General features: G+C 36.8%; 1 protein-coding gene across 1 annotated transcript in view; it reads left to right on the top strand.

Annotated features, from left to right (window-relative positions):
- The first annotated feature begins 2215 nt into the window (after positions 1-2215).
- The window catches only part of CCDC150 (coiled-coil domain containing 150), a 74071-nt gene continuing 59697 nt past the window's right edge, over positions 2216-16589 (top strand). The window contains 7 exon segments of the mRNA XM_064373218.1: positions 2216-2426; positions 2527-2705; positions 4750-4818; positions 12064-12100; positions 12103-12176; positions 13212-13341; positions 16017-16060. Of these exon segments, the coding sequence (XP_064229288.1) occupies positions 2339-2426; positions 2527-2705; positions 4750-4818; positions 12064-12100; positions 12103-12176; positions 13212-13341; positions 16017-16060 (621 nt within the window). The 5' untranslated portion in view covers positions 2216-2338.

Here is a 16589-nt window from a genome sequence, read left to right as displayed (position 1 = left end):
CTCATAAGTTCCATAAACTATCTTTACTCATTTCCATTTTTTTCTTTCTGCTCCTCATGTTGGATGATTTTCAGTGACCTGTCATCAGGTTTACTTATTCACTTCCACTTGATATAGTCTGTCATCGAGCCCCTCTATTGAATTTTTTCAGTTCTATTATAGTATTCTTCACTATATGACTTGTTGGGTACTTTTTTATACTTTCTTATTCTCTTTTGTTGAAATTCTGTTTGTTCTTGCATTATTTTCCTGACCTTGGTGAGCATCTTTATGACCATTATTTTGAATTCCTTCTTGGATAAACCACATATCTCCATTTCAGTAGGATTGGTTTCTGGAGATTTATCTTGTTCTTTTATTTGGAACATTTTCCTATGTCTTCATTTTTTTTTTTTTTTTTTTTTTTAACTCTGTGTTCGTTTCTGTGGATTGAGTAAGACAGTAACCTCTCCCAGTCTTGTCAAACTGGCCCTTGTGTAGGAGATCTTACCAATTCATACAGCCAGAAATTATAATACATCTCTCAAATATCTGTATTTGTACAATCTGATCTCTCTATTTTTGGTGGCCCCAGAAGATTAAGATATGCCAAGTCTTGTTAGTACCATGAGAGCGGTAAGACAGAAGCCATGCTCTCTAGATGCAGCTGAAAATGTTGGGGTGTTAGATGCATGTTCCAGTTCCTTCTATCCTCAGGGTGAAGCCGAGAGCAGGTATTTATCCCTTATTGCACTAAAGCAGGCATTATCTATCTGTGCAAAGGCAGGCATTTTTCTCTCTTTTCTCTAAGCCAGGGAGAAGCTCTGTGGCAAATACCTGTAGTACTGTCATTCAGACTGCATCTTCTGAGGATATGGCCACTGGAAGTGGGCCCATTGTATATCTACCTCTTTATTTTCTGTGGCCTAAAGATACTTGGAAATGCAGAGCCAGAGCTGGATGTCTAAGGAGGCAGTCCTTGTATGAGAGCTGTAGAAGTTATGACACTTGATGAGTGGACAAACTACGTATAGGAAACTTCTGTAGACTTGGCGTTATCACTGGGGCAAGCTAGGGGAGAAGTCTTGGCAAGTACCAAGCTGTCATTTAGGCTACCGGAGGTTTATTGTTTGCCTGCCCCATTAACTCCCTGATGTAAATTAGTTAGAAGCCAGACCATCAATTATTCACTGGAAGAATGTACAGAGAAATCCTTTTCAGACAAAAACAAAACTATGTGTTTTAGCACTTTATCTTCACTGCTTCCAAGAGGTGTAGTCCCTGAAACTGCTTACACTCCTGTTTAAAACCACCTCCTGGTATTGCAATCTGTGAGTCTCATATGAGAGTCTTGTATTCCTAATCCTTGCTACCCCTAGAGCTAGGATATTTAGGATGCAGTCCCTCAAGTAGAAGTTTTAAAAGTTGGGGCACTTGATGCATGGAAAAACTTTTTCCAGGAGGAATTGGTAGAGCGGAGTTATTGATGGAATGAGCCAGGGGAATAGGTTTGGGGGCTGCCAGGCTCCCTTTCAGGCTGCCAAAGGTTACTGTTTGTCAGCCCGGTTAATTCTCTGGTGCAGGCTTGTATGAAGCTCAACTCTTAACAGCAGCAGTTGATAGAGTACACTGGCAAACCTCTTCCAAACAGAAACTGGGAGCTTTGAGTTTTAGTCCCTTCTCTACCCTGATCCTGGGGGCTGAAGCCTCTGTAAATGCTTACACACCCATGTATAATCACCTCTTTGTTCTGTGGTCTAGGGAGACTCATGTATGCCTAATCCCTTCTGCTCCTAGAGCCAGGTGAATCAAGAGCCACACTGTGGGGAATCTTAGAGTTAGGACTCTAAATATGTAGTCCAAACCCTTCTCTCCTCAGGGAGAGGGTGGGTGTTGGGGATACTTTCCTACAGTGCCTGGGGTGGGGTTTGGGCCTGAGTGTGCCTCAGCTTTTCTTACCTAGTCAATGTGAGTATTTTCTCAGTTGCCAGGTACAGAAGAGTCTCTCAACTTGTTTCTTTGTCTCAGAGGGAATAGATCTGTGTATATCTATACACAGATGTATAGATAGTATATCCCTACATTGAGGGAGAGTCAGAGGCCTGCCATGTTGGTGATGTCACTCTCCAGTTATTCTTACTGGAAATGTTACATTGACTCAATTGTTGGGATTACTGTAGTAGAAATTGCATTGCATAATATTGTTATATTGGGATCTTTTTCCAGAGGCCAGTTGGAAACTCCAAGCTGTTTAGAAGACCTGGAGAGCCAGAAAGTCATCAGTCCTATCCAAAATGAAGTAATTTGTGCAGGAAAAACTGACATTTTATGGAAGAACTGTGAGTTTCTAGTAAATCGAATGTGCCGTCTTGAAAGCCTCATTCAGTCCTTGAAGATGAACATCTTTCGCCTGCAAACTGAAAAGGATTTGAATCCTCAGAAAACAGGTATAGAGATAAGAATCATCAGAAATTTGGTCCTGTGTAGGTGCTTGATTTCCTTTACTGACTTTCTATTGCTCGATGCCCCTCCTGTGCTGTCTGGTAGCTTTTCTGAAAGATCGACTGAATACAATACAGGACAAGCATTCTAAGGACCTGAAGCTGTTGCATCTCGAAGTTATGAATTTGCGCCAGCAACTGAGAGCTGTAAAAGAGGAAGAAGACAAGGCACAAGACGAGGTGCAAAGGTTGACTGCCACTCTGGAGATTGCCTCGCAAACAAAGGTTTGAGTCTAGAGTCCTGAAGTATGTACTGTTATGTGTTAGCTGGAGGAGGCAACAGACCTATGACACTGACTTTTAAAAATAGGTGATGTTTACATGAAGATTCTCGGCATTTGACATTTGGCATGTTGATTTGAGGACTCTTGGCCTATGACATTTGCATTGATAACCTAAACTACCATGTGCTGTCCGTGATTGATTATTTATACAACGCTTACCCCATACAAGTGATGGTAAGGGTCCAGAGGTATGAGATAGAGCCTGTGCTCTTCAGGAACTCTTATGCTCATTGGGAGAACACGCCACAGCATGAAAAATTCAATAAGGGAAAAATAGGATTATAGGAAATGTTACAGTATAGTATAGGACAAAAAGTGAATATTGCCAAGTAAGGGCTTTGTGTTCAGACATTTTTGAGAGGGTGAGGATACCCTATCTAGAATAGATTAAGTAAGCTTCAGGAAAGGGATAGGACCTTTAGAAGCAAAGTATAGGGGTGAGGAAATTTCAAGGAGCATACGCAGAGGCAGCAAAGAATAAGGACTCCTTGGAAAAGAAACTGACAATGTTGTTCTCCCTTCATGGGCTAGGCAACATAATAGATGATCAACGTGTTATTTTGTTTAATCTTTGCAAAACCTTGGGAAGTAGGGTATTACTGTCCCTATTTTTTTTTTTTTTTTTTTTTTTTTTTGGAGATGGAGTTTTGCTCTTGTTAACCAGGCTGGAGTGCAATGGCACGATCTCGGCTCACTGCAACCTCCGCCTCCTGGGTTCAGGCAATTCTCCTGCCTCAGCCTCCTGAGTAGCTGGGATTACAGGCACGCGCCACCATGCCCAGCTAATTTTTTGTATTTTTAGTAGAGACAGGGTTTCACCATGTTGACCAGGATGATCTCGATCTCTTGACCTCGTGATCCACCCGCCTCGGCCTCCCAAAGTGCTGGGATTATAGGCGTGAGCCACCGCGCCCGGCTACTGTCCCTATTTTTTAACAATGATAGTACTGGGTCCCTGGGAGAAATCACTTGTCTAAGATCGCACATGCCTGTCGTCTTCTTGTTACTCAGGTTTGAACCCAGATGTTTCTACTGGTTACAGCTAGGGGAAATGTATAAACTAGCCTTTCAAGAGTGAGGATTTGTTTGTGGGAAATAAGTTGGATATCAGCTAGCAATGACATTATAGAGCAGCTCAAAATCATTAATAATTAGTAGTTGGGGTTGATCCTTTCAAGACAGCACTCCCCATAGGATCAACCCCAACTACTTGAAAGATTAAGATTTTTGATATGGAAGTGACATAATGAAAACAGGAAAACAAATTTAGCAGTATTACAGGATATTGAAAATAGGGAGAGAAATTGGAGGCAGGGAAACCAATTAGGAATCCATGGCATTATTTGAGGCATGAGCCAAATTAGTTCTGATCTACAGTTGTGTCATTTTGAAAAGAAAGAAGAATATTCTTTAAAAAAAAAAAGATATGTTAGAATATGGTACTGGGAGGAACTGATGGCAGTAAGGAAGGCAAAGATGGCTCTGAGGTTTTACATCTGAGATTGTGGTGCCATTCATCTTAAAAAAGAAAGAGAATAAATAGGGAAAGCTGTCTTTTTCATCCTCAGCTCGTAAGCATGAATAATATTTGAAGGTGGAAAAAATAGAGTTCTTAAAAAAAATTAAGAATTTACCCTGTAAGTAAAATATCTTTCGATTACCAGATTATCTGCTAATTACTGAATTTTATATAGGAGGTGGGTGCAATTAATCACTTTATGATATAAAAGAGGAAATTATAGAAATCATGTATATATAATATGCATATATAATAAGATAACCTTATATATAATAAAATAACCTTCCTGCTAATTAACTCATGGTAATAATTACTTCAGGCTTATAACAAAGGTTATAACCATATTAAAAATGGCATGTATGTATAGGTTGCCAGAAAAAAAACCTGATTTGATCTGATAATACCTATAGACAATTCTTTCCTGTCATTTCAGATTATTTAGAACCTTTTCTCCTTCTACTTTTAGAAGAATGCAGCCGTTATTGAAGAGGAACTGAAGACCACAAAACGTAAAATGAACCTAAAAATTCAGGAGGTAAGACAAAAAGATGGAGGGTGGAGGAGGTGTTGGAATTGCACAAGAGAGATCAAGAAAGCTGAAAGAGAGAATGAAAAGAAACATTTGAAGAAGGAAATATGTGACTATGTAGTAGGGAGACTTTAAAAATATGCCACATTGAATTCAAGTGAAAGTCTCTGCCCTTATATGACATTAAGACTTCCTTTTACCTCAATACTGTCATAAAACTAGAAATAAAAAATAAATGCTCTGTGAGCCAGGAAGGAAATAGTTATCACTTGTGGCTGCCCCTATACTGTAGTTAAGTGGACACTTTCATGCAAAGGCCTTTTAATCTAAAGTTGTATTTAAAATAAAAAGTTATTAATAAGTCTGCTCATCTAATTTTACCTTAAACTTTCATTTCAGCTTGTTTTAGTAGATAGCAGATTGGGAAATATGAAGTAGGTGGCTGCTAAAAGCTGTTGGACTAAAAATTTGCAGCTAAAAACAGTGGAAGAATCAGAACTACTAACTCAATATACTCTGGCAGTGGCCTGAAACCTCAATATTCCGTGACATAATAGTATTAATAATTGATGTTAGTTCAAATCAAGTGGGTCAAATTATGTTTAAAAGATTCTGTTATACAAAATAGAGAAGTAGACATATTTTTAAGGAAAATTCTTATGCAAAACTATTTTTAAGGTTCTAAATTTTAGTGCTTAGGTGGTGAGCATCGGTATTTGGAAAATTGTCTTATATTGAGTATTTTATTTGCCAGTAATTTCTGATAAAAGCTTGATTGTTCATAGTTAGACTGTATTAAGTTTATTTTTAAGACATTTTAATAGACTATTTTTAGGGCAGTTTTAGGTTCACAGAAAAATGATACAGAAATCACAGAGTTCCTGTATGCCCTTCTCTCCACTCCTGTAGTTTCCCTATTATTAACATCTTGCATTAGTATGGTACTTCTGTAACATTTGACGAGCCATTATTGATCCATCATTTGGTGAAGTATGTTAAGATTCACTGTTCATCATGCTGTAAAGTTCTGTGGGTTTGACAATGCATAATGCCATGTATTCATCATTATGGGATCACACAGAATAGATGCACTGCCCTAAAAATGCCCTGTGCTCCACCTACCCACCTACCCGTCCCTCCTCATGTCTTCCCCTGAGCCCCTGACAACCATTGATCTTTTTTTTTTGTCTCTATAGTTGTGTTATTATTGGAATCATACAGTATGTATGTAGCCTTTTTGTACTGGCTTTTTTTTTTAGCATATGTGCTTCAAGTACCTTCATGGTTTATCATGGCTCAGTAACTCATTTCTTTATATAGCTGAACAGTATTCTATTGTATATGCCACAATTTGTTTATCCATTCACCTATTCAAGGACATATTGTTTGCTTCCAATTTTTGACAATTATGAGTAAAGCTGCTATAAACAATTGTGTGCAGGTTCTTACATAGACATAAGTTTGCAGCTCTTTTGGGTAAATATAATACCTAGGAGTGTAATTGCTGGATCATCTGGTAAGCCTATGTTTAGCTTTGTATGAAGCTGCAAACCTATCTTACAAAATGGCTGTATCATTTTTCATGCCCATCCGCAAGGAATAGGAGTTATGGTTACTGCACATCCTCACCAGCATTTGGTCTTGTCAGTGTTTTGAAATTTTTGCCATTCCAATAGATGTGTCGTGGTATCTTGTTTTGATTTGCATGATATAATGACATTGAGCATCTTCTCATGTGTTTATTTGCCATCTGTATATCTCCTTCGGTGAGTTATCTGTTAGGCTTTTACCCCATTTTGTAACTGGGTTATTTCTTATTGTTATGTTTTAAGAATTCTTTGTATATTTTGAATACTAGTCCTTTATCAAAGATGTGTTATGCAATTATTTTCCCCTACTGTATAGCTTATCTTTTTATGCTTTTAGTTGTCTTTCACAGAACAGGAACTTTTAATTTTAACAAAGTCCAGTATATCAATTTTTTTCTTTCATGGATTGTAATTTTAGAATTGTATCTAAAAAGTCAGCAAACCCAAGTCACCTAGATTTTTTTTTGTATAATCTTCTAAGAGATTTTGTAGGTTTTCATTTTACATTTAGGTCTTTGATCTATTTTGAGCTAATTTTTGTGAAAGGTATGAGATCTGTATCTAGATGAATTTCTTCTTGGTGTATGGATGTCCAGTGTTTCTGGCACTGTTTGTTGAAAAGACAATCCTTTCTCTTTTGGATTGCCACTTAATATTATTTTTTACTAGGAAAGTCTTATTCTTAATTCTTGGTTCTATGGTAGTCTTGAATTTTGATTAAACTCTGTCAAAGATGTGCAGAAGTACTACACTAGGTCAAACATGGGCATTCTGAGGGCATGTGAAATAGAAAGCGTGTATTAGTTTGCTGGGCTGCCATAACAAAGTCCTAAAGACTTGGTGGTATAAACAAATTTATTTATTTATATGTTCTGGAGGCTTGAAGTCCAAAGTCAAGGTGTTAGCAGATTTGGTTTCTCTTGAGGCCTTTCTCCTTGGCTTGAAGGTGTCTGCCTTCTAACTGGGTCCTCACATGCTCTTTTCTTCGTGTATACCCATCTCTGGTATCTCTGTGTGTCTAAATCTAAGAAGGATATAGTCAGATTGGTTTAGGGTCCACCCCAGTGGCTTCATTTTAATTTAATCACCTGTTGAAAGACCCTATCTCCAAATAAAGTCTCCTTGTGTGGTAGCAGATGTTGGGCTTCAACGTAAGAATTTTAGAGGACACAATCAGCCTATGACAGAGGATTATATACAGATAGAAGAAGTGTGGTATTTATCTTCCTAAGTGATAATAAATATAAGATAGATACAAAATCTGGATATGATAAACATTCAATGGATTAACTGATTGCCCTTAATAGTACTTCAGAAACAAATACTTCAGTATTAAAGCATTCTCTTTGTAATATGCTTTTGTATAGCACATTATAGGTATATCATGTATAAGAGAGGAAAATGTCTGTTTTTAAAAGTGGCCATTCTTTAAAAAGGTGGCTAGCTGAATGCTTTGAAGCATACATAATAGGGGTGATTTACACAGAATTTAAAAGAGTGAAATATTTAATTCCGAATGAACTAGAGATTGAATCACATTTGACAGTGAGGCAAATAAAATTTAAATGAGATGATTTCCTGAATATTTTGAAACTTTCAAGAAATAAATTTTATCTTGAACAAATTATATTACATAATTTGACACAAAGTTCAGAAAAGTATACTAAGCTACTCTATATGATAATTATAATCTGATACTAAAATCTGAAAAAATATAACCACAAATAAAATGGCTCATTCTTACATAAGATTGTAATGTTTAACATATCATTGAGTAAATATGCAATTTCTAAGCTTAAAAGGAATGATATTATTAAAAGGTCAATAGATTTGACCACATAAGAATACTTCTACATATAAAAAGCAAAACTAATAAAGCAGCAGTCCCTAACCTTTTTGGCACTAGGGACCAGTTTTGTGGAAGACAGTTTTTCCATGGAGTTAGGGAGTTGAGGGGAATGGTTTTGGGATGAAACCGTTCCACCTCAAATCATCAGGCATTAGTTAGATTCTCATAAGAAGCACGCAACCTAGATCCCTTGCTTACACAGTTCACATTAGGGTTCACGGTCCTATGATAATGTAATGCTGCCACTGATCTGACAGAAGGCAGAGCTCAAGCGGTAGGGCTGGTTCACCCACTGCTCACCTCCTGCTCTGTGGCCTGGTTCCTAACACGCCACAGAGCAGTACCAGTCTGTGGCCCCGGGGGTTGGGGACCCCTGTAATAATTAGGCATTATAACACAACTAGGCAAAGAGTTAATAGTTTTCCCTTTTAAAGAACTTAACAGCCTGAGCAACATGGCAAAACTCTATTTCTACCAAAAAAAAAATTAGCCAGGCACAGTTGTGTACACCTGTGGTCCCAGCTACTTAGAAGGCTGAGGTGGAAGGATCAGTTGAGCCTGTGAGGTTGAGGCTGCAGTGATCATGCCACTGCACTACAGCCTAGGCCACAGAGTGAGATCCTGTCTCCAAAAACTCCCCAAAAACTCAAAACTGCCAGGCACAGTGACTCATACCTGTAATCTCAGCATTTTGGGAGGCTAAGGTAGGAGGATCGCTTGAGCCCAGAAGTTTGAGACCAGCCTTGGCAACAAAGTGAGACCCTGGATCAATAGCAAAATTTTAAAATCAGCTGGGCATGGTGGCACACTCCTTTAGTACCAGGTACTCAGGAGGCTGAGGTGGGAGGATCACTTGAGCCTGGGAGGTCAAGACTGCAGTGAGTCATGGTTGTACCACTTCACTCAGCCTGGCTGACACAGTGAGACCTGTTTCAAAAAAAAAAAAACAAGGGCCTGGCGCAGTGGCTCACACCTGTAATCCCAGCACTTTGGGAGGCCGAGGCGGGTGGATCACGAGGTCAAGAGATTGAGACCATCCTGGTCAATATGGTGAAACCCCATCTCTACTAAAAATACATAAAATTAGCTGGGCACAGTGGTGCGTGCCTGTAATCCCAGCTACTCAGGAGGCTGAGGCAGGAGAATTGCCTGAACCCAGGAGGCGGAGGTTGCAGTGAGCCGAGATCGCGCCATTGCACTCCAGCCTGGGTAACAAGAGCGAAACTCTATCTCAAAAAAAAAAAAAAAAAAAAAAAAAAAAAAAAAAAAATATATATATATATATATATATATATAAAATTGTCTAAAAATACCCAAAAAAATGGACAAAGGATAAGTATTGACAGTTTATTAAATAAATATATAAAGAGCTGATAACTATATTAGAAGATATTTAATCTCATAGTAGCCAAAGAAATGCAGAAATATTAAGATGTTAGTTTTCATTTATTAGATCAGAAGAGATTTAAGCAAATTTTAATACATAGTACTGATGAGATTTATTCAAATAGTACAGATAGGAAGGTAATAATTGGAAAATTACAGTATGTATCAAAAATTTTAAAAAACATTTATACCTTTAACCTAGTGATTCTTCTTACAGGAATTTGTCCTAAGGAAATAATCAGAAAAGTAAGGAAAGATCTACTCACAAGTATGATCAGGAGAGCAGTATTTAGAATAGTGAAAAATTGGAAAAACCTGTATGTCAAATATCAAGGATATGATTAAGAAAGTTATAGAACATTTCCAAAATGATCAATAAAATATAAAATATATTATTCATAGAGGAAAAAATATGTGTACACTTTAGAAAACAGGTAGAGTGTACTCTTACCATCATCTACAGTGGGGTTTTCAAATAGAAGTTCTTTCAGTTTCACATCACTTCTTAAAAGGAATAGCATTCTTTGCAATTCCCGTTTCAATTGGAAAGGATCTCTTTACCTAATAATAAAAGAGACTCTTAACCTTCTTTTTATTTTGTATGATTCTTTTTATAATCATTTATTGACAGAAATAAGGTCAGTGTGCCTCCAAAATAGAGGGAAAAAAAAGTGTGTTTTTCTACTCTTATATACCTCACAGCACAACAGTTCTGACACCCAATGACACACCAAGAAATTCTGATCTTCATGGACACCAGTTGAGTGTCCTGTAATTCAATTGAGTCCTGACACTATCTACCTGGAGATAGGTGAGGATTCAGTCTCACAAGATTTCCCCCCCACTTCAGATGCCAATTGCAAGCCCCAAGTTGTCCTTCTAACTGACTTGCAAAAAATCGTTGTTCCTATGTTGCCTCTCCACAAGTTTCAGTAATTTGCTAGAATAGCTCAGAGAATTCAGACACTTCATTTACACCCATTTGTTCTAGAGGACATTACAAAGGATACAGTTGAGCAGCCAGATGAAAGAGATGCATAGGGCAAGGCATGTGGGAAGGGGCGCAGGCCCTTTCTGGGGCTCATCACCCTCCAAGCACCTCCGTGTGTTCAGCTATCCAGAAGCACTCTGAACCTAGTTCTTCTGAATTTTATGGAGACTTCATTACATAGGCATGATTGATTAAATCATTGGCCACTGATGATCAACTTCCCTTACAGCCCTTTTCCCATCATTAGAGATTGAAAGGAGGGCTAGAAGTCCCAATCCTCTAATCATGCCTTGGTCTTTTTGGGGACCAGCCCCCACCACAGCTACCTATCTTCCCCCACCCCCAGCCAATCATTCATTAGCACACAAAAGACACTCTTTTGAAGTGATTCCAAGGTTTTTATGAGCTATGTGCCAGGAACTAGCGTCAGAGACTAAGTATATATTTCTTTTTTTTTTTTTTTTGAGACGGAGTTTCACTCTCGTTACCCAGGCTGGAGTGCAATGGCGCAATCTCGGCTCACCGCAACCTCCGCCTCCTGGGTTCAGACAATTCTCCTGCCTCAGCCTCCTGGGTAGCTGGGATTACAGGCATGTGCCACCATGCCCAGCTAATTTTTTGTATTAGTAGAGACGGGGTTTCACCGTGTTGACCAGGATGGTCTCGATCTCTTGACCTCGTGATCCACCCGCCTCGGCCTCCCAAAGTGCTGGGATTACAGGCTTGAGCCACCGCGCCCAGCCGATATTTCTTATTATATCACAATATTACAGCACCTAAATTCTTTGAGTATCAGTTTTGTCTGCTACTTACTGGTTATTTCATTATTTGTTTAGAACTCTAAATTCCAAAACACAATGAAAACAGTTTTCAGAGAGATATTTATAATACTGAAGGATAAAAAATATATAGATAAATCAAAATATAGGAAAATTAGAATTGAAAAATAAAGCCAGAAAATATAGAAATACAAAAAATACACAAAGAATTACTAGTGTTTTTCAAACTTTTTTTGACAATCCATTGTTGGACATATATTTTACACCGCAACACACACATATATATATATAAACAAACATTTCACAAAGCAGCACTTACCCTTAGTACTTCCTATGCACTCTGATATTTTTTTTCTAGTCTTTTTTCCCCCCTTTTTGTAAGTGCTTCTTTCAATTTACAAATGGGTTTTAACCTCCAATTTGGAAAACAGACCTAAACTATAGGAGGATGAGAGCAATAAATTTTGCTCTACATTCCTTAGGAGGTATTTCTAGTTAATCCCGGGAGAAACAAAGGCATGTTTCTGAGTAGTCATAAATGAATTAAGACTGTTAGGGGGTGAGATGGCATGTCTGATAAACTTCTCAGGTAACTGATGTTTGTTTAACTAGTATGATGTTCAGTTGGTCTTACCTAACTGCAGTGTTGCTTTGTAGCTAAGGAGACAACTGGCTCAGGAGAAGTACCTTAGAGAATAGAGAAATCAGGATCAGCCATGCTCCTCAAAATACAAGAAATGGGATCAACAGTGGAGGTAGAACGAAAACAGGTAGAAAGAATTCCTCTCCTTATGTATATTTGGGATGTGAAACCAAACAAAAATTGATATTTTACCTGTAAACTTAACATTTTACTAATTTCCTCTAGATTTATTAAAATATGTACTTTTTGTTAGTAATATGTTAACAGTCTTACTACTGTTTTTAAGTTAGTGCAAAATAAGAAAGACCCTAATGTCATTATTAAATGCTCTTAATTTATAAATCAGAGAGCTAAGGACCAGAGAGGTTAATTTACTTCAGGCTTTATAGAGGTGAACTCTTGGCTCCTAAGGAAAGATATCTTTGCCTTATACTATATACTTTCTGCTATAGTGATTGATTTTGGAAGGCATTGCCCTGGTCTCATTCTGTGTATGTCTGACATGGACAGAAAATAAAGGCTAAACTGATCTAACACTGGAAGCAAAGGATGTCAATAAGTAAAACAATCAGGACTATGTTTATACTGCTGTTCAATTATCATTATTTATTTTAACATGATATTTTTACCTTCATATTTATTATTTGAAGTATCTACATATAATTTAGCATACTTTAAATTCTAACTATCTGAGTCGATTCATATTTTCATATTTTAAAATAATTTTCTTGGATGATATAATCTTTATTTTAACCAATGGTTTTTCTTCATAACTGAATTATAACTTAGATTCTACTTTAGGAATTTACAAATGACCCTTTGTTGCTCTAACTTGCAGTGCCAATATGGTAGCCATTAGCCATATATGGCTATTTAAATCAGTTAAATAAAATATTTATTTCTTCACACATTAGCCACATTCAAGTGTTCAGTAGCCACTTGTGGCTTGTGGACTGTTTTCATTGGAGAGTGCACAGAAGGTTCTATTGGGTGGCACTGCTCCAAGACCGCATTTTATTGAGATTTTAACTGTAACATAGACCAACTTCTTGTTGCTTCTCAGTGACATTAAGATTGGAATGTTGCCTTACACATGTGGTATACGGTAGTTTATTAGAAATCTTTATCTTACAGAAAAGGAGTTTTTCTGATACAATTTCAGGGGTACATTTTGCAGCAAAACTGCATTGCTCTACGCGATTCTATACAGAGCACTCAAGAACTACTGGCCCAGGAACAGAAAAAAAAAGAAGAGTTGGAGACTGCTACTTCACAGCTCAAATCTGATCTAAGTATGAAACTAGATGCCAGAAATCAGCTTCTTGTTAGTTTTTTGAGATTTCATCGAAAAACTCTTAAGATCCCACATTCTTAAAGTGGCAAGTGTTACTGGTATTTCCCACAGTGCTGTATGTAAAAAATTGCAGATTTCCCTTCTACCTGTAGTACTGAAATAGAAAGGAATGTTGTTAATAATAGATTTGACCTTCTTAATTGTAAACAAGTCCTTATTTAGTTTTTTTCCAGCTTGTTTGTGGACCTGGGGATATTTGGTTTCTAGACATCTGGATTGAATATTTGGCAAAAAAGTAAAACAATAGATTGAATATTGGATAATAAAATAATAAGTAAGGCCATGAATCCTTGGTAACTTACTGATTCTGTCAATTCATCATGTCAGAGTCTCCATTCTTCGTGTTATCAGTCTATTTTGGTTAACCTATATTTGTAGATGTGGAAATTGTAAGGTACCTTAAAGAGAGCTTAGATTAATCTCCTCTTTTTATAGATAAGTCCTCAAAGGTGACAGGGCTAGGAAATGAAACAGCCTAGACTTGATCCCAAGGTGTTCAGTTATGTTTCTTGTAACACATCAGCCCTTTATCATACCACTGTTGCTAGTACTTTATTGTAAAGCAGTTTCCAGATAGTCTCAATGACAGAGGTCACAGAGTAATAGTGCAGTGCTTCATGTGACTAATACATCATGGTTTACACTGAACTTTCACATAAATTATTTCATTCAGTACTCAAAGCTATCCATATTTCCCAAAGTTACAAAAGGAAAAAAAATGACAAAGTAAGACCTAGACCTGGATCTCCTAACTCCAAGCCTAGTGTTCTCTCTAGTTTACCTTTTCTGCTCTGTGGCTGTAATGGGGGCTGATAATACCAAAAAGGAAATGGAAATGATAAAAAATAATAGAGCAAGAGTAATCTGTTCAATGTTTTGACTTACTGCTTTTAGCAGAAAATATTCCGTTTTCTTACAGTAGTAAATTACTGTGTGAAGTTCTCACTGACAATGCCCCTGGATAATTTTCTGTCTTTCTGTAATTGTGTGCCTACGAACATACATGTACATTTTATGGTGCTGCCACATTATCTCATTTGAGCACTGCAACAACCTTGTCAGAAAGATAAGAAGATATACACATTGCGTAGAAGATTGAAAATGATCCACACTGACTGTACCCAAAGACCCACAGCAAGTGGAATAGCTGGGCCTAGAACAGTTTATCTTTCTATTATATTAGTTGGCCCTCTGAATTTTTACGTTACTTTCTTGTTGGATTAATGCTTTATTTTTGGATTTTTATAAAGAGTTTGTGCAAGACCATTAAAAATGAAGATTAAAACACAATTTCAAACTGACACAAGGAAAAGGAAGCCTGTCTGAATGCCAACTAGATGCTTAATATTGAATTATAGACTTGACATATATTGAATTATAGATGACATATATTTTATTACTTAAAGGTACAAGTAGTTGTTCGAACTACATTAATAAAAGGAATGCCTTTGAATGTTTGCTTCAATGGATTAAAAGTGTAATCAAGTTTATTAACAAGCATTTATATACATATTTATAGTACTTAAAATGAATAAATTGTTCTTCCAAGTAAAACACTTCTCTTTTATTCTTATTTTGGTTAGTAGAATTTTCCAAAAAAAGTCATATAGTTCATCTGTTTTAATCCTTCATATATTTTAAATTAGAGTTTATTCTGATGAGTTGTGGATTCATATGTTCAAAAAGTATAGTTTATCAGAGGTATATCCTATATAAAATGTGAGTTTTATGTGTTTTAGAATTTCTGGCTTTAGAATATTTAAGTCAAACAAAACTGATCTCTGTGAATTTTTCTGTGAAGGCAATTACTCTCAGATAAGTTTACAGTTTTTGGCTACTGGTATATAATGCCAAACTTCCACAATTTGCTGTCTTTGGTTTTCTTTTCGCTACGTATGCTCTGAGTGGTTTCCAGTCTTTTTTTCCATGCAAAGTCGTCCTCCTGAGTTCTAGACCAGTATGTTACTGTCAACTAAATATCTACATTTAGATACCTTGCAGATGTCAAAACACGTGAAAAATTTAAGTGTTTCACTCTTTCTATACCTGCTCCATGCTCTGTATTCCCTATGTAGCTGAAGAGTCCACTGTTCACCCTGCTGCCCAAGTCTGAATGCCAGTTGTTCTCCTTGTCTCATCTGTTGCTTTTACCCCACCAGTAAGCCACCAAATCCTAAAGTGCTCTCTGTTTAGTGTTTCACATATCTGTTTTTCCTCTACATCTCTGTTGTCATGACCAGTGAGAGTCAGTCCTCATTGTCATTACTTTATTGAATTGTCATTTACTCATGTGTCAGTTACTTTAACAGCTACTAAATTCATCTCCTTGCCTTTATTGTACCTTGGTTAGAGTGATCTCTCTAACACATATCTTTTGATCATACCCCTCCTCAGCATAACATCCTTCAGAGTCCTCATTTACCATTGCAAATGACTGTGGACTAGTTTCTTGATAATTCCATAACAGTTTCTAATCTATAAAAATATGATAGAAATAGTTGGGTTCTCCTTATCTCTATAAAAAATAGACATAAAAAATTTAAAGCTTCTCACTATGTGATTTCAATGTAGCAAGTTACTATTATCATAGTTATGTGGAATTTTTGTTTTTAGTTTCTAGAGACGATCTCATTTCCAAGTTGGTTGAAGAAAATAAGGTAAGTTTTGAAGTTGTGGAGTACAGAGGTGGTCTTTTCTGTCTTTTCTAAGTCCTATTTCCTCATCCATGTTGGCTTACAATCCTTCTGATTCTCATAAAAGTTTTATTTAAAAAAGTCTCATGTAAATGAGTAGTATATTTAGGATAATAGTATTAAGAAGGTTACTAGAGTTTGAAAAATGTCAGTTGGCAAATTAATAAGACATTATTTTTATTAGACTTATTTTGATAGACTTAAGCCTACTGCAAACAAATTGTTATAAAATAAACTTAATGAAATGTAAGAAATAAAACTACTTTTTGGTGTTGGTGGTTGCACAACTGTGAATGTATTTAATGACACTAAACTATACACTTACAATGGTTTGAATGATAAATTTTGACTTATGTATATTTTGCCATAATTTTTAAAGTTAAAATGACTGGCCAGGCATGGTGGCTTACACCTGTAATCCCAGCACTTTGGGAGGCCGAGGTGGGTGGATCACGAGGTCAGGAGATTGAGGCCATCCTGGCCAACATGGTGA

This window comes from Aotus nancymaae, unplaced genomic scaffold (genome assembly GCF_030222135.1).
Source record: "Aotus nancymaae isolate 86718 unplaced genomic scaffold, 86718_ANA_hifiasm-v0.15.2.pri h1tg000008l, whole genome shotgun sequence".
Lineage (NCBI taxonomy): Eukaryota > Metazoa > Chordata > Mammalia > Primates > Aotidae > Aotus > Aotus nancymaae.
The sequence above is the reverse complement of the archived record's forward strand: the minus strand, read 5'-3'. Positions and strand labels throughout refer to the sequence as shown.